A 22,890-nucleotide genomic window follows, 5' to 3' on the forward strand; every position below is an offset into this window, starting at 1 on the left:
TACTGCAAGTTTTCTAAAATGAGATACCTTTGGAATTTTCCAATAGAGAAAACAAATGAAATTAGAATTTATAGATGCTCCAGAAAGCTTTTTGAGAAAGAAGTACTCTTCATAATTCCTTCCATTCCATTTTCCTTGCTTTGTAACTGAAGATAGTTATCTGAAACAACTTCACTGTCTTCCAGGTTTACATCCCAGATATATTTTTCTTATGATTAATAATCGTCTGAAATCTGCAACTGCTGCTCACTTGAAGTTGATTGTTAAATTTGAGAGGTGGAAGACAGCAATGTGTGCGCTCACAGTTACGGATATGTGGGCACATAGGCATGTACATAGCAGTGCAGTGATTTAAGGAATTTGTTCAGCTTTTTCTGTGTTGGTCAACAGTGCGTTGCATATAGGTAAAGAACAGTTGTGTGGTGATACCATGTCCCATTGTCACCCATTTGTTTTACGCTCCTGCAGTTTGGAGTCTCCAGCTGATAGCAGCTTTCTGACATGTCGCCTGCTCCCCCAGCACTGTTGATGAACTCCGGTCAGGAGTTGGACCTTTATTCTGTTTTATTTTCACCAGAGTATCTTACAGTAACTTACATGGGTTTAGCCTTATAACCTTAATTATATGTGGAATGTGGAGAATGCTGTATTATTTTTCTGTATAAGACAGTGAACTCTTAATTGCTTAGTTCAAGCATTAAACATTCCGTGTACATCAGGACTTTGCTTAACCAGGCTATGTTGTAAAAAAATAAATGTAACTACCAAAAAGTTTCTTCTGATTACCTCACTGTTTCATTTGTAATGATCCTATCTTTATTTTGTTCGGTTTTGTGTGAATGGACATTATTAATGTTGCATTTGTTTTTGTTTCTTTCTGTTATCCTTTAGGAGCAACATTTAAAATGTTAAAGGCAGTTTTAAAAAAGAGCCGAGAGGGTGGAAAAGGGAACAAGACAGACTCAGGTATGAATATTAATAAAATATTTTATAATGTAGATGAGTTGTGCGTTATAAATCCAGCAATTAAATTTATTCTGTTGCAGCAGTGATGCCCCATCTTTAGGGCAGCTGGTGACTCCTATTGCTGACGCCAGCTGCAGGGAGGTCTGTAGGCCATAGGGCCTCAACTGTGTTTTGGCCGGACTGCTTACATGCAGAGCATGAGTAACAGGTCTGAAGCTTCCTGGAAGGTATATCCAGTGCACTCGTTCCTGAATTGCTGCTGGGAAGGACAGATGAGAGCAGCTTGCTCTTGGTTCTTACCATGGAAATACTGAGAGCAGGCTGTGTGTGTTGTCCTGCCAGCTTAAACACGGCCCAAGGCTAGAGGTTCAGAACCCTGAACTACAGAAATATATTTTAAACTACTTACTCAATTATATTGTAGAAAAAAAATATTATGTCTCTATCGCAATAGAATTTTTATTATTCATGTATTTAGAAAAAAATTTATTGAAAATAAATTTAGTGAAAAGTTTTTAAGTCGGTTTATCAAACTTCTATCATGTTCTAGTTTTCGCTTTACAGACATTTTTGAAGCTAAAATTAATCATCAACAAATTTTACTTTTAAAAAAAATGCTTATTTTACTATTAATCATAAATTTAGTAGGCCAGTACTTATCTGTATTGCCTTTCAGGAAAAAGGGTAGCAAAGAACTATAACTGCCATTTTCAAGGGCAGAGAAGGACCAGCAATGCCCTTTGAGAAGGCAGGTAATGTGTTCTTCAGGAAATTCTTGTGGTCATCTGAAGTTTACACGCTTATCACAGTTTCTTTCTAAGTGACTGAACGATGAGAGCTATCCTGAAAAGAAAAAACACTGACACTAGATCAAAGATGCACAGAAGTGATCACAGAGCAAGACAAAAGGCATCCTGTTAATTTTGTAGGTACTGCTGACTTGAAGTTACCAGCTGGAGTTGTTTAAACATAGTGGGCTAAAGATTCCAATGGTGAGGCTTTCATTGGTACATGTTTCTTTAAAACACTAGACGGGAATTGGTTTAAGCTCAAAAGGAAAATCAGGCTGTTTGTAACGGAGCTTTGACCAGGCTTTGATTAGAATCTGAAGCTTGAGAAGCCTTTTTCCTTTAAGTCAGAAAACACATATTCGTTATTTTAGGAGCTGATCACACCTGTCTGGATTAACGTGTGCAAAAGAAAGGATTTTCTCCCTTTGTTTTTACAAATACAATGCTTCTGTATTTCTGAACACCAGGGGGAGTGTTACAGTGTGGGAGGTTTTTTGGTTTCATTTTTGGTTTGGGTTTTTTGTTTTGTTTTGTTTTTTAAGCAAAGCTCTAGAGTTTCATGTATGAATTGAATGTTACGGAAACCAAGTATTGGGACAAATCAGTGCATAATGCCTGGCTGGTGAAAACTAAGAGTAAGGAGTGCAGGAGCCACTTTTTAAAAGGAAGTAATTAATTTATACAGTGGATTCCAGAGATTTTGGCTTATTTTATATTTGAAGATGTTGTGAAATGTGTGCATTCCATCCTGTTACATTCAGGACTTCCTGTAAAGTTGTGTTCAGTTTAATAGTTTTCTCTTTTGTTCCAAAGTACCTTCCAATTCTTTCAGCTGTAAGACGTTTCTCAGCTTTTAGAAAAGATGTGAAGCAAGGCAAAGAACACTGGTCTTTTATAGAGGTTATTTTTTGCTCGCTCCTCTCCATGGTCCTTAAACACCGAACAATGAGAAATGGAAATTTTTTTTAATTGTAGAGTTGTCCCATTTCATGGCCCTTCAGGTCCTTAATAACAACAACAGCTCTTAAAATATACTACTCTTTAAAGAACTGTGAAGAGAGTGAAAATGCTTGCTAATGATGGAAGCTGACTTGAGAGACAGTTAATGTGGAAACACTCATCCTTCTAGCCACCATTTAAGAGAGTAATGCAATAGTAAATTTAGATGCTTCTCTCAGCTTCGTGGGTGCATAGATTTGATTTTTTTTGCTGATGAAGTTGAAAAAGTTTTCAGGTTTTTCAGAGCTTCAGAATGTAGCAGGACATAGATGAGAGAGCACAGCTCACTAGTGACAAACTGAACCCGATTAGGAAGACTTCTGTGATCTTTTTTCAATATATACCCAGTTTAGGAATAATGCTGAACAGCTAGAAGGTTGTAAAATCTTAAGCTGCCATAGCAGTTTCAGAATTGACTGTTTGAATGTGCTTGCAAACTTCCGCTAAGGTGTGTGGGTAAATCTATCATACTTTGCATCCCAGTAGATAGAGAAGAGATGTTGAGGTGTTGAATTGCAGCTGAGGAGCAGTAACTCCTGAAAGCTCTGTCTTGACCACTTGTGATTGTTTCGCTCTTAAGTGAAGTCAAATTGGAAGAGGTTGAGGCTAAACTGCAATAGCTTATTCTTAAACTGAAGTAACCCCTGTTGCCCCATGGGTTTACTTGTACATAAAAGGAACACCTGGAAGTCTGCGTAATTCAAATCTGAGTGGGATGATTCCTGTTTTACTGAATAGAACTTCCTGTTTGTGCATTAACTATATCTTACTGGTTTTACATCTGTTAGCCTTGTGGAACCAGTGCAAATAGGAGTGAGGGGTTTTTTCCCCCCCCCGGATTGAAGGCACAACTGTAGTATTAAAAAGTCTGTAAAAGGGTTAAAGAACAAAAAGAAATTAGGACTGTTTTTTTTTTTTTTATAAATAGCTTGTATGGATTTTTATGTTAGAATTTCCTCATTTGCCCTGACATAAGGGCTTAAGAGCTGAAGGTGTGCATAACATTTTTGAAATCTAGCTGCTGAGTATGGTAATTACAATTTTTAATAACTTTTTAAATTCAGGGTTATCTTGAAAAAGAGGGTTGCAAGGATTAGTGTTGGTGCTTTTGGGAGAGACTGAAGTGCTATGCTAAAGACTGGCAGAGGGTCTTTATATAAATGACTTCTGCCCTAATCAGGTGGAAGACTGTCATGTGGGAATCTCGCTTTTGGATGGAAAAACAGCACCTTAGGCTACTCCAATAGCAGTATGCTAGCGATACATAGTTGGGCTCAGATCCTGCAGTTGCTTCAGTATAGTTCTTTCTTCTACAATTTTTTTATTAAAATGGGTTTATTTAGACGTGGCCGGGAGGCATTGATAGTAGGTGGCTGTTGTAGGATTAGGTAAAATCTAAATGAAGCAAAATTTGTGTGTTTAAACATGCACATATGTAATTATGTACGTGATTGTGTATCAGTGTGCAAACATACATGAACATAGATGAAAAGAAAAGTGTTGACAGCATGTTGTTTCATGCTTTTCAAAATGAAACTTACTAAACTTACTTCTAAATGTGGATTTGAAGACAAGGTAGTTGATAGTGTATTTAGGTAAACTGATGTGCCAAAGGAACAGAATTTCAAACAAACCAATTTTTTGACCCAGGCATCCAACTTTTTCTGCATTCAGCTTTTTTTCAGGTTTTCTGCAGTATGAAGCAACTTGTCTTTACACCCCTTCAGACACAGTTATTTCTGTTGTATGGAAATAAGTATCTGTAAGTTGATTTTTGTTTTGTCTTGTCCCCCTTCCTTCCATTAAAGTGATAGACATACTTGGTAAAGGACAGAACTCAAGGGGAAAAAACCCACAGTCTGCACCTGTCACGTTAAAGTAACAGAAAACTGTTTTGTGAATGTTTGGAACCAAACAGGAAGAGGGCAAACAGGAACACTAATTTTTGTGTCCTGGAAAGTAGTCTGTGGTTTTATACTGTCTCATGTACACTGAGCTGGAAATGTACAGCAATTACTCTCTCAGTTTCCCTTTGTTTCTCAAGGTTTTCATTCAGTCTCGGAAACAAAGTAAAAATTTGGCATTTTCTCCTCTTTGTCAGGTTATCATCATCGAATAAATATTATCTCTTTAAACTCTGAAAGAGTTTCCAAGTCCTTTAGAGATTCCTTAGAAGGTGTCTTTCTAGTAAGAAGTGGCAGACCTAGTCTTTTTGATTAGGAGTCAGTCAGTGTAACTCTCACTAGTCCTTATGACTTTTGCTTAGGGCACACATTTTCTTTCCTTATTCTTTGCCTTTTGCCTTTGTTTTGTTAGTGGACTTTATTTTCTAGATTTAAGATAATCTCATCTCTTTGTCTTTATTTCTACCCTGTGTTTCTTTCTAACTACATTGGAAATTTCTTTCTGCTCTCTCTTCTGTGTTTTCATAGTTCATTGTGGATTGTGTATTTTCCAGTTTCTTTCCTTGAGATTTTTAAATTCACCTCTGTAGCCACTGGGAGATTCTCTGCCTCTGGCCTCTGTTGGAAGGAGCTGACCTTTTTTATTTTAGCATGGAACAGAAACTTCGTATCTTAGTGTCACAATTCAAGAAATCGGAGCCAAAAGACTGTTGTTCGAACTCAAGTTCTATAGGGTTACCTGCAAGTCTTGTCTGTGTCCCTGATGAGGTGACAGTATAAAGAATATACATAATAAGCTTCAGAATATAAATAAAAAATACTTTTTAATTATGATTGTTTTAGTAGAAGTTCTACTCAGCTACTCGTTCTTAAATGCTTAAAAATGCTTCAGAGATAGATTTGCATTAGTATTTCCTGTTGGTTTTACATGCTGCCAGCTGCTTTGCAGTATATAATTATGTTTGTTTTCTTTAACTGTCCTAAAGCCAGCAACTTGCCAGCATTCTGGGAATCTGCTTTTTTTTTAACTTACTAAGCAAAAGACTATTCAATATAAAATACTTGTAATGTATTTCAACTTCAAAAGAAAAGAAAATCCCGTATATTAAATTTCTACGGAACATGCTCAATTATTTCAGATTGCTTTTTAGTAGCATGAGCGTTGTCGTTCTGTTGACCCAATATCAGGCCTGAAGGAACATGAATAATGGAAGTATTGTGCTTAGTTTGCAGTGTTCTTCCTGCACTAAATCCCATCAGGAGTTTAACATCAAATGTAGTACACGGTATGCATGAAAACTTCGTTGATTTCAGTAGAAATTAATGTGGTAAGTAGTTGGGACTTTTAGGTTTTCTGGCTTAAAGGCTTGTTAGACATTCATGTAGTGCTCAAATAACAAGGGACAAGTTATGATGTCAACAAAAAGATAATGTTTTGAATGTAATACTATAGTTCTCTAAAGGTAGAGAATCTGGAGAAATGAGATCAGTGTTTTTGATTTCTGGATGATGAAATAAAAGGTATTGAAGTGCTTCTGTATTCATAGACAATCACTGAAAGTACGATGCATTCATATTCAGATTTTTTCATTTAGGCTACAAAAAAGTTGCATATTAATAAACCTTTCTTGGATCTTGTTTCATTCTCTGGTAGATCAGACAATTTTTTACAATACTCTTTAGAGACTTAGTTTCCTTCTGCTTGTATTCCAGTATCTCTATATAAGTATCTTTGACCTAAATATGAGTGTACAAAGTTTTTGAATGTTAGGATAGAATGGATGCTTTTATTTCTGCATCATGTTCTGTTGTAGATTGGCATACTCTTAGTTATTTTGTTTGTATGCCTTGCTCTTTATCAACGTTTTATACTAAACAAGTTAGATGAAACCTGTGAATTTGAAATTTCTTCCTTTTTTTACATATGATCAGATATGATTCAGAAATTGAGATTATACTTAGTATTCTTTTTGGAAAATAAAATAGCTTTCAAAGGCATGAGCTGTGATCGCTTGTATGATGTTCTGCCATTCTTGTTTTTCTTTTGCCCTTTCCTATTAGCATAGGCCACTATTACAAGCCTGACACACAGCACTAGTGCAGCACTTTGAATGATAAACATAAATGTGCTTAAATTCACTGACACAATTTTTTTTCTTGCTAATGGCAACCAAATTGCTGCTTTAAAATAAAAGTGAAGTTGCTATGCAAGAAGGCCTAACCTTTTATTAAGACCCACTACTTAATCATTATTTTAAAATTTGTTTTCAGAGCTATTTCCCTGTAGCAATAAAGGTTTGACTCTCAGCTGAACTTGTTTAGTTAAATGTGTATTTGAACCCCACCTTTCTTGCATTATGTCTCATTAAACATTGTGTCTGACTAATATACTTGTAACCAAGCTGAGAGCATTAAGAGCTTCAGATACCCTTCTGGCAAATTGAAAGGCTTGAAATCATTAAATAAAATAAGTTTGCATTTTAAAACTAAATATGCAAATTCAGTTGTCTTTTTCTGTCCAAACTGTCTATGATATTAGGCTTTGAATTTTAAGTGTAAAGGGACTTTGTGGTGCATAAAGTACACATCCACTAGCTGGAACATGAACTTGTACTGGAATACTTTCAAGCTTCAGTTTGACTTTTTGTTGTTACTCTAAAAATATCTTGCAACAGAAGCAGCATTGTTTCATGCTTAAAATATGGAACTGTTTTTGATTATTCTGTGTTGCTTTGCCCACTTTCTGTGGCTGTTGACAGTTATTTAAGAGTTTAAACTCCTTTTTTTGCTGAGCAGTGAGTATTAAATGTGGTGAATGTCTTTTCCCAGAAGCTAATTCCATGCACATATAAACGGGGAGGAGGGAGAAGATCCTGCCCTTGAAACACATAAACAGAAATTACTTCAGTGGTCCTAATAACCTCTATTTATCACTGTTTTCTTTAAGAATTGATTGTTTTTGTAAGTAAGCACTGCAAGAGAACATTACTATTTTGTGTACTGAAAAAGTAATCCAGAGTTCAGAAATAAATGCCAGAAAGAGAGCAAATAATGTCAAGTACGAGCATAGTTGGCAAAGATTGTCCATTTGGACCTTCTATTCTAATCTTTACTTGGTTTGTTTCTCACTCAGTGCACTTCACTGCTTCTGTTACTTGGGCTGTAATGAGTTTTCTTCCCATTCCAGGCTAGTTTCTCCCTTTTTCTGGTCTCTCCAGAGTCTCAAGAGCAAAAGAATTAAATGTTGATCCTCCCTAATGCATGTATTTTACGTGACAGAAGCCTGTTTTGTTATCCCAGAAGGCTAGCTGATGAACTACTTCACTTACCATGAATTTTTCTTCAACTCCTGATCAGTGTTGGTAGTAGTGTGAGTGGTTAAATGGCTTTAAACTAAAGGGGAGTAGACTAGATATAAGGAAGAAATTGTTTACGCTGAGGGTGGTGAAGCACTGGCACAGGTTGCCCAGAGAGATGGTGGATGCCCCATCCCTGGAAACATTCAAGGTCAGGTTGGATGGGGCTCTGAACAACCTGGTCTAGTTGAAGATGTCCCTGCCCACAGTAGGGGGGGTTGGACTAGATGACCTTTAGAGGTCCCTTCCAACCCAAACTATTCTATGATTCTATGGTTACCTTGTCCGAAATGGAAAGACCGGGTCACTTGGCTCCTTTTGTCCTCCTAGGTTGCCTTCTCGCTAAGTTGGACTGGCTGTGTATGTACAAGTACACACACGTAAGCATTTTAATTTTGAAAGCCACAGATCCTTTAAAGGGCAGTTAGCAGTGTTTTGCAATTAAAATAAAGCACCTTATACAAAGCCGCTGAACCATGCTACAGAGTTCTGTCTACAGTTGCCTGTCAATTCTGTTGAAAAATAGGATGGGAATGGAACGTAGAAGAAAACTGTTTTTAATATATCAAAACCACGTTTTTGGTAATCCTTAAACAGTTTCATATTACTTAGACATAGTGATGCCTCGTTCTGGAAAGTGCTGTCCAGCTGTGTGGCTTTCCTCATGGCATACAACTAATTTCTTTTTCCCACTCATAATTTCCTTCTGAACTTGTCTGTAAAGTCTCATCTTTTCTTAACATTTGTTAGGATGAAACACATCCTACGAAGCAGAACAAAGTTTAAGACTGTCAGTAGTAATGTGTAAGCACATCTGAATGTTGAATATTCCTGTTTGCAGGGACAGTCCGTCTTTTCATAGTGCTGTGTGTGCCTGTAGGTTGGTACAGTTTGCTACTTGTGCTGTTCTTCAAAACTTGGCAGTTTTCACAGAGGTATCATGGGGTGCTTGGTGTGAAGAGAACAGAAGCCTCTTGTAAAGCAGCTGACAGAATAACCCAGCAGTAGTTATTGTTGTTACAATCTTTTGCATGCTCCCCATGTCAATGTGATTTAATTCCATCTCAACTCAGACCATTATGCTTGCTTTAAAATAGCAAAGAAATTACACCTCTCAAGCTCACCTTTTCAGCTTTTCCTGGTAAAGATTCTCCAAAAAGCTTTACAAGACTTTCAGTGATGGCTGTATATGCAGAAGTTGTCACAGAATTGCAGCACCATGGTTACCCAGGACTGTGTCTAGTCGGCTTTTGGGGGTCTCCAGAGATGGAGACTCTACAGCCTCCCTGGGCAACCTTTTCCACTGCTCTACCACCCTCACAGTTTTTAACAACAATAGTACACCAGTGGATGACAAATTTAGTGATTCCTCTATTGCAGTAGAAATGTCAGGACAGTTCGCAGACAAAACAATTGCATGCAGGTTGAGACTGAGCTAGCCACCAGGTTTAATGCTGGTTGTGTTCTCTTCTGTAGAGAATACTGATTTCTTTCTTGTCTTCACTGTGTATTGATCTCTGAGGGCTGTCGACATAAGCCAGCAGTGGCCTTGGTAGACATGTAGCCCTAGACCAGTCCTATTAACATTCTCTCTTCCTAAGGATAGTTAAGTGGTACCTAGGTTTTTGCCACCTTCTGGTCTCCTGCCCCAAATGTGTTATAAAAGTGCGAAGTTTGCAGCTGTTAGATGGCAAAGTTTGTTTACTGCTTCTTTGCTTTCCAGTTCATGCCAGAGTAATCTGGTCAGAGCTGGGCTGTTATAGTCAAGTTCTCATTTGTCTGGGAGGTGTTGTTGGTGCACTTCACCCCTTGGTGCTTGCAAGGAACCTTTTTCAGCAATAGGATCCTGTAGTGTTAACACTTTTTTTTTTTTTAAATCTTAAGCAGAACTGCAGAATTTAAGATTTCTTCTGCTATAGCACAATTTTATATAATTTTTTTAAGTGGGTTGAGAGTCTTGTTTCACTTTAGTAGATAGCTGATTTTGTCTTTTTCTCCCTTAACCTATCTCAGAAATACATATTGAAAGAAGTCTGTGGAACATTGTCTGTTCTGCAGTCACTGTCAATATTCAGACTTAAGGAGTCTGCATTTTCATTGTTTTAGCTTTCACTGTTTTGAAGGTTGCGGTCCTATTCCTTCATGTTAAAATAATCTGAATTCCAACATTTGCACCAAACTCCAGTTTACATGAATTTTGGTAAAGTAGTTAGCATTCTTCTGGTTTCTAAGCAACTTATATTGAATGAAGAATTAGATGTGTTTTATGATGTTTAATACTGACATATACACTGTAAAAGTTTTCGTTTTAGTTATCCTTTCTATTCAATAGAAGGATTAGTTTAATCTTAAAGTTCAAGTTCTCTTTTAGGATATTAGGCTCTACAAAATAATTACTTTAGTCAGCAATCCTTGTATCTTTTTGTATCTTAAGGAAAAAAAAAAGTAGTTAATCAGATTATGCCTTTCAGTTGCATCCCTAGGTGCAACTAAACTGGGATTTGATTTCCATTCTCAAAGCTTTTTGTGTGTAGTTTTTAAAGCTATTAAGTTGTTTCCATGGTTACTTTGACCACTGAATAAGAACTCTGGTGTTGATTGATGCTTACGAAACTTTTTTGTCCAGAGGCTACTTGGCAGTGGAAAATGTACAACTCAGGGGTTTTAAAAATAAGAAAGTCAGATTTCACAGGGCCTTTCCTTATGTTTTAGTGTGACATTTTTAAAAAACTTGTGAGAGGTCATCTTCCTCCTATTCTGATGTTCATCTGTTTTACATTGGGGTAGAGACCAAGAAATATAGTGTAAATTTAAAGTATTGTTCTGGTAGCTAAAATATTTGAAATTACTGACCTTTAAGTTAGTAACAAATAATTTTGGTTTTCCGTATGCATCAGTGTGTGGCACCTGGTTATATTTGGGCATTGTAACATTGTATTTTGACAGCTATTACTCATGCATTTTCCTAGTATTGTTTCCCTAATATCAAGTTGTTGTGTGGAAAGCATAATGTATACCTTGTGGATCCCACAAGCTTCTTAATTTTGGGTCTGTCTTGTCATATATGTAGATCCAAGTATCTTGCGGGAATTTTGCTGCAAGTTGGATGAAATGTGTAGATTTGGTCATCAGTCCTATTTATACAAAACAGAAAATGCAGGATTAGGATAAATTAAATATACAGGATAGATTCAGAGACTTAGGAAAGGATGATAGAAGCTTATAAAATGAAGCTTGCCATCCCACATTACCACGTGTAATTTGACTGTAGCCAGCCATAAATAACATTACTTGTGTGGATATAGAACCTCCCTTCATGCTGTACTGCAAGAATAATAAATTTTGTAGGTCCGTTTAAAGAGCCTGTAGGACCAAGAGATAGAGGTCATCTGCCTCTGATTTTGTCCTGTAACTCTCACTGTGATACAGACCCAAGAGCCTATTATAAAATTGCATATGTCTGAGGCAAGTGCTTTAATATTCAGTTGAACTAGATTGTCTCTGTGGGAACTCAGTATCTCGCAGTCTTAACTTGGCATGAAGCAGCTATTCCTTCTGCTGTGACTCCATTGTATGTGGTGAAGAAAGGTGAGTTTCATCCTAGCATCAGCTAGAGATGGTATATTTCAAAATCTTCTGCTCATTTCCACCCTCCTACACATTTCTTTGTGCCCCCGCACCCCCTTTCTTTACCTCTTGCTCCCTTTTGTGGGGGTGAGAGTATGTTTACTTCTGTTAGGGAGAAAGCCAGTGGGAAGAATAACCCTGAGGAGGTGCGTAGGGAAGAGAGAAAACAAAGCAAGCAGCTGTCCTGCTTACCCTCTTACCAACCTCTAACCATTTATGGACTTGGGGACTTCCTCAGCTGAAAGTAGCTTTTAGTTACCATCAACAGATTACTTCTCGGTGAACAGCCCCTTGAGTCCATGTAAGGTTTTAGCATTCAAACGCCACAGGTTTCCATTTACTGTTCATTACTATTAGAGTTCTGCTTGGATCATGGGGGTCTATGGGGAGTTGTTCTCCTGGTAGAAGATGTGGTTTGTGCCTATGGCTGGGACAGTATTCGGAGGGTTGTGGTGTATGAGTTCTGTTGGTTCTCTTCTATTCCTGTTGTTTATGTTTTTTGAGGTCACAAATGTGGGATTGTTCTGTTAGCTACTGTCACATTTAGTTAACAGGTTTTTTAGAAAGGTCCTGGAGGAGCAACTGTGCAGTTTCTGCTTTCTTGGAATGATTTGTGTCTAATAGCAATCTGCTATTCCATAGTGTCCTAACCATTTTTCATTTATAACATGCTTTTTTCTGCTTCAGTAGAATATATTACTGTTTAAACATGTTCCAAATTCACTGAGGATATGACGTCCTCATAGGTTGAAGCCAGTATGGCTGGGTTTTCTCAAGGTGTGATTTTTTGCTCTAAAGAGCTATTGTATCTTAACAGCATGGATATGTGAGTGACAATAAGCAAAAGCTTGTTGTAAAATTAGGAAAATAAGTGATTGAAAAGGGGAATTTCTGTGGTACGCATTTTTGGTTTTTAAATCATGCTGCTCTTAGAATCCGAGTCATGAAAGCCCGATCTTTGTACCTCTCCCCGCAGTATCTGCAGTGCTGTCAGGAAAATATAATAATAAGAAAAATCAGAGTACTGCTGTAACAGAAATTGCTAAGATACAGTGGTGTATATATAGAGACTGTAAAATATCTTTAGAGTTACTGTCATGATCAAATAATCTGAACTTATTGATTAGAGTTATGCCAGCAGTGTATTTAGCCCCATCTAGCTCTCTTCCATGGCGTAACATATCATATACATTAGAGAAGGATAAATTAAAATTAATTCAAAATTCAAAAGTCTACTAAGAAGACAATGAATTAAACACTGACTGTTTGTGTCACAGTAAAAGGGAAAACAGAAATCAGGGAATTGTAGGTGGACTGACTAAGCCTGGAGGGGGAGGAGGTAATTTTTGTTTGTTGTTCTCTTGTATCTTGCACCCCATCACTAACATTCCAGCTGGAATACTTACACAAATTCCAAATTACAACCTTGGCAATGTATCTAGTAAAAAAACTCTAACAAGAATGCCAGTATTTTTGAATTGTAGTTAGCTGCATTACTGTGCTACTTCCTTGCTTTTTGCATATGTTCAAAGGAAAAAAGGGAATATCACAACAGGTTTCTCTGTGTGTTCTTTAACAATTTATGAAGCAAACTCACATGTACTGTATTGAATAATAAATAATAATATACCTAATGTTAAGTCTGTGTTTAAAACCAGCTATTGCGAAAGTTTAATTTCTAAAAGAACAGAGAAAGAAAATCCTTAGCCTCTTGGTTTCCACTGAAAGTGAATGGGAACTCAGTAATTTAGATATCTTGGTGTTTCCAAAAAATCTCATATATGTGATTATAGGGTCTAAAATATTTAGTCTTTTTATTTTAAATATATACTTAGGCTGTACCTTTTTTTTTTTTTTAAGAACAGTGTGTTACAGCTAGCTTGCTAAAACATGGAAGCTGCTTTTCTAGTTCCCAGGATTTTAAACCAGTAGTTATACTCCTATAATAGTTGCAATGGACTTTAAAAAAAGAATATAAAGTTACAGTTACTTAGTTTTTAATTTCCATCTTGACTTGATGAAACTAGAGTTGTTTCTTTAAAATCATTACCTGTTACTATGAATTTTGTTTGAACAGAGAGGGGAACTTTTGGAAGGTGGTAGTTTAGTTGGTTTCAGAGGAATAAGAGAGTAAGTTTTACAGTTACGAAATGTTAAAAGTTTGAATCTAGCATAGCATTCTTCAAAGTCATTTATCATACATAGCCCTTGTGTGGTTCTTGTGAGGAAAAAAGTATGGCTAGGAAAAAATAAAACAAATAATCTTAAATACATGCACCTTTGGAAATAGAGTATTAGACTTCGTAACATTCAGGCATGTTTGGTTTTCTTACCTTCCATGCGTACTTCTGAAAAAAGAGCGGTAGTTAAATTGACAAAAATACTTTACTTTTCTCAAAGGGTTAGGTTTGGTTTTTTCCTTCTGACACTGTGGAAGTTCGTTGTATGCAGTTAATGCTGCCTGTAGTGGAATGTGGTAGGAGAACAGCTGTTAAAAATTGAAGGCAACAACTGAATGACAGCAGAATGAACAAGAAATGTGGATCTTGTAGAGCCACATTTATCTGAAGTGTTTCCTTACTCTAAGAAAATAAACCTGGTATGAGGGATTCACATTTGAAAAGATACTACTTCTCCTTTGTTTGTCTCTTCTTCTAGTTGTACTTTGGGTTCCAGTACTTCAGCCATGCTGCTTGTTGCACATGGACTCATCTAAAAAATGTTCTGGCATTCTGTTTTGTCTTTGCATCAGTTTTGGTTTGCTATTTTTTATCTTTGGTCATACCAATTCAATTTCAACAGTAGTTCATGTAAATTATTGAGCAATACCCTAATTTGGATATTAAAAAAAGCTGTAGTTAGCTGAAAAACAAAGGTTAACAACTCTGTCATCTGTCATCTGACTAGGAAAAACCTAGCACTTTCAATATGTATTTCTGCTGTCTTTGAATCATTACTGTAAGCAATATATTTTTCTGTTGTTTTGAAAATATATTCTTGATTTAGCTGAAATTGCATTTCCTGCACCAGGAAGAAATTTCTCTGTTTTGAGTGTATTTCTCTGTTTTGATGTGCCACTTAGTATGTTGTGAATCAATAGCTTGTTTTTTCCTTAGATAAAAAAATCACTGTTGCTGTCAAATTGCACATAACTGGACCTCTCAGTTTTAAAACAGAAAAATAAAGCTTAGATTGGCAATCTATGAGTGTACCTTGTAATGATCCACCTTTTAATTGAGTGTAAGGGGTAACCCAACTAAATTCCTCCTTTAACTAGTTCAGTAAACAATATTTTCAGATGGTCTTGACTTTCAGGATATCACAGTGATCTTAAAATACCTTTTCAACTATAAAAATACTTTTATCTTCATAGAAAACGTGGTTTTACCTCTAAGGATGAAATCTGAAAAGTACTTACTTTGTTGAAAGTGAGGTTTTTCTTCCCCCTTGCTGTCTTTATTACAGTAAAATAAAATCTCGCTTATTTACGCCTTTAAATTTTTCTAGTGGTTATCTGGATTCTGCAGTGGAGATTGCACAGTAAGACAAGTCATGCTGAAGTGTTGCTGGCAAATATGTTTTCCTGTGTTAAATACTTGTATTTCAATGCAACTCTATGCTTTTTATTTTGTTATATCACATAACGGATGACAAAATTTTATTTTTAGCAGGTGACTTCTGCCCAGAGAATGCCTTGCAGGTTATAGCAACATCTGGCCACAATGCAGATTTTCCCACTGGCAATCAGCCAGTCTCTGAGGACACTTATAGAATGAACTTGGCTAAAGGAGTCTCAATGTCGCTGCCATCTTCACCTCTGCTGCCACGCCAGTCCTGTTTGGTGCAGTCAAGATCAAACAAAAAGTCTCCAGGTAAAATGAAACTGATGAGCAACTAAAATCATCACAGCACTTTAACTCAGTTTTTGATACACTTTATATAAAAGTAGCACAGTAAAATTGTGTTAATCTTTTGCAATAAGAACAAGAGTAGTGAAGGCTTATTGTGTGTTCCCAGGGAAAAAAGGTAGTTGGTGATTAATACATTATTTCATATGGCAAAGAATTATTCTAATTGGTATTGCAAATACCTATATTGAAATGTCTGAATATGTTTAAAACTGGTTATTAATGATTAGAATATCAGGTAGAAGGCAGCTGCAAAAACCTGTCTTTATGCATATGTTAGTGACTGTGTAAGAGTGAATATTGTTGATGGCTTTTACAGTTCATTTATTTTACTCGTATCTACATACATAAATGTATTAATAGATAAATTGCTGCTGAAGTTGTGACAAGAAACTTGTTAATTTTCAACAGTTGTGTCCTTAGTAATGACCGCATACTTATGTGAGAGCCTTGCTAAATAAGGTGCTCCATCTGGTTGTCTTTTTATCAGCATTCTATACATATAAATCATTCCAACACGCTAGCATCACTTGGGTTCATTCAGGTCAAAGCTTGAGCGTCAAGTGAAATTGTCCATATTCCTATTACTTGTGGAGACACGTAACAGGTTTGAGGTTGTTTGTTGTAAAGTTTATAAGGTCTAGGAACAAAGAGTGCTGAAAGTTGGTTTTTGTCAGCACTGAGAAATGTCTTGGTTAATGACCCATTTTACATAAAATTAAGAAAAAATGTTGTTCAAAGAATTGCCGCAGGATAGTAAATACAATTTGTGAAAAGTATTCTTGGTTTAAGTTGCCTATCAATATTTATTTTTTCCTTTCAGAATTTAAAAATAATAATCTCACTTTGTGTTTAAATAATTCTGGGTTGGTTTTGACAGTTCACGTAAAAATTTTGAGCCACAGAATGGTATTTTGTTGTTTGGTCTCTTACTACAAGTGATTTGTATAGGTAGAAGATAGGGTGAAGTCCTTGTAATGGAGAAGGAAATGGGATTTTTGTCAAAGACTTAAGTGAAGGTCAGGATCTAACTCTTAGTTTTGTTACTGTTGGGAAAACTTAACTGCATTCAAGGTATATTTGAGATACTATCTTACCAACCTCCCCACTCCATGATTTAGTTTAGTGACACACATTTTTATAAGCAGAGTATAGGCTGCTAACTGTTTGGATGCTGTATAGGATGCTGGTGGAAACATTCTGTGCTATTCCTTTGACTTTCAACAAACTATAGCTGATGGAAGATGATTTAATATAAATTATCTGTCTAGCATCTGGGGCAGGAGTAATAAAAAGAGAGATCATACTAATGTACTGATTTCAAAGCACTGTTTTAGTAGCTTACAAATAGCAAGTTAAAGATTTTTCAGGATATGGTGGATGAAAGAAGAAAGGATTGCACAGAAAGTTAAAGTAATATTCTGAAGTTAAGATGTAGCGATGAAGTTATCTAACCAGTGGTAGAACAAAACTCTCATTTCAGTCCTCTCAGTTTGTAGGTGAAGACAAAGCAACTACTTAGAGATGTATTTTTCAATGTAAATCGTATCATTAATATTTTTTAAAGTCTTTGAAACTGTGTAATAGAGCGGAGGAAAAGATTGTCCCTTGACACGTAATCATTTGTTCTACCTTTTGTTTCTGTTCTGTAGTTCTGTTCGTATAACCCAGGCACGTTGATGGTCATATATATAAGGTGATACCCTTGCATAACTCATTTCCTTGAAATAAAATTCTAATTAGTGTCTACTAGACTGAAGTGATATACTGTATGTATACTCCTTATGGTAATGGTAATGATTAAAGAGTACATTCACTAAATGCTATCCAGGTTTTAATGAAGAGTTTTTCATAACTTTTCATTGAGTCTGAGTAGTTTTAGTTAAAAATTCTGGGTAGTAAATTAAAAATAGTCAGTTTTTCCTGACAGTGTGTTTCAGAGTTATAAATTAAAAAATAAAAGTTGTAGTTAACCAATAGTTATTTGCACTAATGTTCATGAAAACATCTGTATTTGAGGGCTTCATATTCAGTACATTCCCACTTTTCTAGCAGATTTGTTTATACTCTAGCTTACATTTGTCTAGTCCTGCATCTATATTTGCTGATTTTAAAAAAACCTTCTTAATTATGCTTATATGATCAGTGAATAAAAATAGTTTTTCGTGGTGAAGTAATTTTAAAATGATGCATGGAAGAACATTCTGCAGTAAGAAATGCACTGTAAAATGTTTTACGGTTTTGTGTAACTGGTATTGACATTCAAACTCTTTCACAGAATTAGTCTCTAATTGGTGATGTCTAGAACAGGAAAATCTTCACTGTAAATTCATTAAGTGACAAGTTGCTCTTACTGCTTTTCCTTTCGTTGCCCTTTCTGCATATTTCCAAGTGGGTGTTAATCTGTGGCTTCAGAGGGGTATTTTCGTTTTGATTTTTGTTCTAATTTCACCTCTTTGCTTGGCTTCGCTACTGCCTGAGACAGTATTTCTGTCCATTGTCATTTCTTTAAAATGTGTCAGCATTTTGAGCACGACTCGAGCAAACTTTTTCCTTCTGTATTTGCTTCATCTGCTCGCAGTCTGGTTATCCATCACATAAAACTGTTGAAAAAACAGCATTTTAGTTCCACCAAAAGTGATATAGTTAATGACGGAAGTATGTTTTATACTTAATTTCGTATCTTTTTAGAAAGTTGCACGCTCATAGATAGATGGTGCTTGAAAGAAAGCAAATTCTTTGACTGTATCTTGTTAAGCAAAAGGTATTGCAAACATTTTGAACATCTTAGTAAATTTTGGTGATTTACTATATCATTTAGCAGTAGTACCATATGAAAAACAACAAACAAAATATAAGGCCAGTTTGTAAATTTACATTCAAGCAATGTATAAATCCAAACAGAAACTGTTTAATTTATGCTTTAAAACAATGGAAAAGTACTTCCCCCCCCCCCTTCCTGTCAGGCATATTCTTACTCGTGTGAACATTTCCTAATTTTGAAGGTTATTTTAACTTCTAAGTTGCTTCAGGGTTTTTTTGAGTTTATCTAAATTTTTTTTTTAATTAAAAATGCAATGGTAGGAAAAGGATGTTATGCTTGAAATGATTTTTCCTTGTGAATGTTGTATACCTCTTTGTAGTTTTCTACTCCAGATGACTCAGAGAAATAGAATGCTTTTGCCAGTATGGATTAGCCACAGAGGTACTGTGGGGACTGTGGTGTTTTCGTTCTGTCCCTTTAGACTAAGAGGCTTTTGTTCCATCATAGGCATATTTGTTCCATGAATAATGTAATTATCAGTTCTCATGTTTGGACTCATCTCACTGAGGAAAAGCACTTAGGTAGCTTAATGTTTAGCAAGTTAGAGGTATCTGTTCAGAACAGATTTGGAAATTGCTAGTCTGGGGACCCCCTGGACCAACACAGGACTTCTTGGTTTTGGTGTCTCTTTGAAACTGCTATCCTGATCTCTGGCATCCCACTTTTCATTTCTTTTCTCTCATCCGCTACCCCTCTAGGTAGGGGTTCAGGCTTGAGACTGAACTGATCAGTCCTCGTACTCTAGGAGATCAGTATGTTAGCACTGTTAGCTATTTTATTGTTCCTATCACAGTGGACAGGCATGATGACAAATGTGCACAACTGAGAGAGGCATCTTTGCTGCAGTGCGTGTGTGGTCATAGCTGCTTTTTTTCCCATCCATCTGCAAGTAGGTCAGCCACTAGAACCTCATAACACATGAGCAGGCAAAATCATGGGAGAGCAAGCTGAACTTCTTCACTGGAACACGGAAAGCTGCACAATCCCATTTGCACAATCTACTGTGAGTGACATTGTGTTTTAATTATTTGCATAGGAGGTGGGGGAGCTTTTTCTTTGTGAGAAGAGCCAGTGGTTCTGGCCCCAGTTCAGTCCTCAACTCCATAAAAGGAGGAAAAAGAGAAACTATGTCTTAAATTACTAAGGAGCCTAAAAGTATTGGCAGAACCGGTTCATTTGGAGTCAAAAGCTTCCTTAATGAAATAGTTCATCAAGGAGGAGGTGGATAAAAGAGCAGAAACAAACACAAGGAAAAAGTTGTCAGCAGGACAACTCTGGGAAGGGGAGCAGTAAATGAAAAACTGTCACAGTAAGTTGAGTTTCTTCTACTATAAAGCTAGAATGAACATTGCTTGGATTGGTAATCTTACAGGTGTGCAACTAAACCAATATTCATATTCTTAAAGGGATAATAGTTGATTGTACTCTGATTTAGGAGGGTCAACTAAAAGAATGAAAATAATGATTTCTAAACGAGGTTCCAAAAAATTGGTTGTTGGAGTTAGGGTGTGAATGAAAGATACTGCTCCTGCCCTTTAAGTAAATGTTTGCTGACTTAAGTTATTGATACCATCATGCTTGAACAGAGAAAGGAAGCAGCTTTTAAAGACATCAGTGAATGCCAAAGATGACTGCCGGAACAGACTCCCATAAACGTGCAACAGAACTTTTAGTTAGCTTTTAAATTAAACTTTAATGAAAACTTTTAATTAATAAATTAATCAGCATACCTGATACTTGAGACTAGACTAGGTAAGAGAACTGGTTTCACCCAAGGCTTCAGTTTTGTGCACCAATCTTGAGAACACTGGGAAGCAGTTCCTCTTGCACGCGATAAGCTATCCAAGTGCAAGGTCCTGCGCCTGGGTCAGGGCAATCCCCAGTATCAATACAGATACAGATTCATTTAACACTGATGGGAGGGAAAGCCAGTTCAGAGGATTAGGAAGGAGATGCACAAGTTTAATATCTTTATCGATGATCTGGATGAGGGGATTGAGTGCACCCTCAGTAAGTTTGCAGACGACACCAAGTTGGGCGGGAGTGTTGATCTGCTCGAGGGTAGGAAGGCCCTGCAGAGGGACCTGGACAGGCTGGATCGATGGGCCCAGACCAATTGTATGACGTTCAACAAGGCCAAGTGCCAGGTCCTGCACTTCGGCCACAACAACCCCATGCAACGCTACAGGCTTGGGGAAGAGTGGCTGGAAAGCTGCCTGTCGGAAAAGGACCTGGGGGTTCTGGTTGACAGCCGGCTGAACATGAGCCGGCAGTGTGCCCAGGCGGCCAAGAAGGCCAATGGCATCCTGGCCTGTATCAGAAATAGTGTGGCCAGCAGGAGTAGGGAAGTGATCGTGCCCCTGTACTCGGCCCTGGTGAGGCCGCACCTCGAATACTGTGTTCAGTTTTGGGCCCCTCACTACAAGAAGGACGTTGAGGTGCTGGAGCATGTCCAGAGAAGGGCAACGAGGCTGGTGAGGGGTCTGGAGAACAAGTCTTCTGAGGAGTGGCTGAGGGAACTGGGGTTGTTTAGCCTGCAGAAAAGGAGGCTGAGGGGAGACCTTATCGTGCTCTACAACTACCTGAAAGGAGGTTGTAGCGAGGTGGGTGTTGGTCTCTTCTCCCAAGTAACTAGCGATAGGACGAGAGGAAATGGCCTCAAGTTGCGCCAGGGGAGGTTTAGATTGGACGTGAGGAAGAATTTCTTTACTGAAAGAGTGGTGAAACATTGGAAGAGGCTGCCCAGGGAAGTGGTTGCGTCCCCATCCCTGGAGGTATTTAAAAGACGAGTAGATGAGGCACTTAGGGACATGGCTTAGTGGGTGGTGGTGTTGGGTCAACGGTTGGACTTGATGATCTTAGAGGTCTTTTGCAACCTCAATGATTCTATGAGTCTATGATTCTAAGTTACAATAATCTTATGGAAAATCAGCTCTTCTGCAGTCAAAAAAGCATTAAAAAATACTAGGAAAGCAATAGATCATTAAAAAAAAAAGTATCATTATGGAATTGTATAAATCTGTAGTTCATCTACCTTGGGAAGATACTGGTGTAGCTCTGGTGATACCAAATTTAAAAATCTACAGTAGAGCTAGGAAAGAGCTAGAGAAGGGCTGCAGGAATGACTAATGGTGTGGCACGGCTCTGAAGGAGAAATTGTTTAAATAGATTTGGCTGGTATTTTTCTGCCTGGAAGACAGACAATTGGTGGGAAAAGGAGACAGTATGATTACTATTTTATGCAATGTTGGGTTAACTTGTGGATGGTGCAGATTGTTAAAGAAGGGCCGGCATAAATTCTTGGAAGGAAAATCCATCTAGAACTCTTAGACAGTGACCACTTCTGACTCAGGAAACAATAAGCCACTTAACACAAGTCAGGAAAAGTGTACCAGGGAAGTATGTTTTCCCTAACTTAGATTCTTCTCTGCCATTTGCTACTGATAAAATACTGACCCAGATAAACCTTTTATAAGACCTGATTCAGCCATCTTACACTTTTGGAAAAGAGCTTTCATTGTGCAGATACAGTTCACGTTTAAATGGGTCCTTTTTCATCCATGGATTAGTTCATGTGTCCTGTTCTAGATTAGTGCATGAAAATAAAGTTACCATGAATTTTCCTAGTTATTGCAGTGTTGTGTATCAGATTTGTAAGTACTGTAAGTCACTTCCACATTAGTTTGTGAGGAAGAAAATTCAATAAAGGGTCTCCTCCACAGCTTAAAGTGTGAGTGTTAAAAATACATCCTGAAGATATTTCCATTCTGATCTATTTTACATGACTGCTACATGTTGCTCTGGTTCTTTTAGAATGGTTGCTTTTTGTTGTTCAGCTTTGATACATCTAATTATACTTCTGCTTACAAATGACAGATTTGGACTATTGTCTCCTTAAAGAATGTGATTTTGTTTCAAAGGAATGTATTTTTAGCTGCTTTCACCAGGGCCAATGCCCCTTATTTTCATTACGAAATAGCGTTGAAAGAGCACCCTCTGGTGATAGTTGGTAACTAAGCTATCTTTTAGTTTAAGAAATGTAATCATCTCATAGTCTCTAGGTAGAGATATAAACATATGTTCACATATGACTTACATTCCCTGCCCAGTATTTCTTAGCTAAGAAATTAGGTTATCACCATATTCCCATATTCCACTTTTAGGTGGAAATCTGAAAGAACAGGTAGGTCCAGTAATGAAATGCCTCAGTGCTCTTGTAGAACCAGATCATACCTGGGGCATAACGTATGTAGGCCTGTGATGTGGCAGGCCATGCTTTTTCAGGTCAGTTGCAGTGTGATGGGGCAGTACGTTACCCTGGGGAGCCTAAGGCCAAAACGGAGAGAGTTGCAACTTGTCTTTAAAAGCAGTCAGCCTTAAAGTACTCATGAAAATTAGCAGGAAATCAATGTAGTTTTTAGAGACTTAATGAAGCATCTGAGACTGTTGCCAAAAGGAAGGATGGGACACTTTGTATGACCACAAGTGTCATAGCCTAAATATACTGTGTTTTTT

At 37.2% G+C, this 22,890-nt stretch overlaps 1 protein-coding gene across 9 annotated transcripts in view; it reads left to right on the plus strand.

Annotated features, from left to right (window-relative positions):
* TANC1 (tetratricopeptide repeat, ankyrin repeat and coiled-coil containing 1) overlaps positions 1-22,890 on the plus strand; it is a 141,797-nt gene that overhangs the window by 47,868 nt on the left and 71,039 nt on the right. For 7 of the 9 annotated variants that reach the window (XM_076343254.1, XM_076343253.1, XM_076343245.1 and 4 more), the window contains 2 exons: positions 892-966; positions 15,312-15,515. The exons of 1 other annotated variant lie outside the window; for it this stretch is intronic. In XM_076343254.1, the coding sequence (XP_076199369.1) occupies positions 892-966; positions 15,312-15,515 (279 nt within the window). The remainder of the gene's footprint in view (positions 1-891; positions 967-15,311; positions 15,516-22,890) is intronic. One more of the 9 variants, XM_076343246.1, reaches the window with a different exon arrangement.

This window comes from Aptenodytes patagonicus, chromosome 6 (genome assembly GCF_965638725.1).
Source record: "Aptenodytes patagonicus chromosome 6, bAptPat1.pri.cur, whole genome shotgun sequence".
NCBI classification, from domain to species: domain Eukaryota; kingdom Metazoa; phylum Chordata; class Aves; order Sphenisciformes; family Spheniscidae; genus Aptenodytes; species Aptenodytes patagonicus.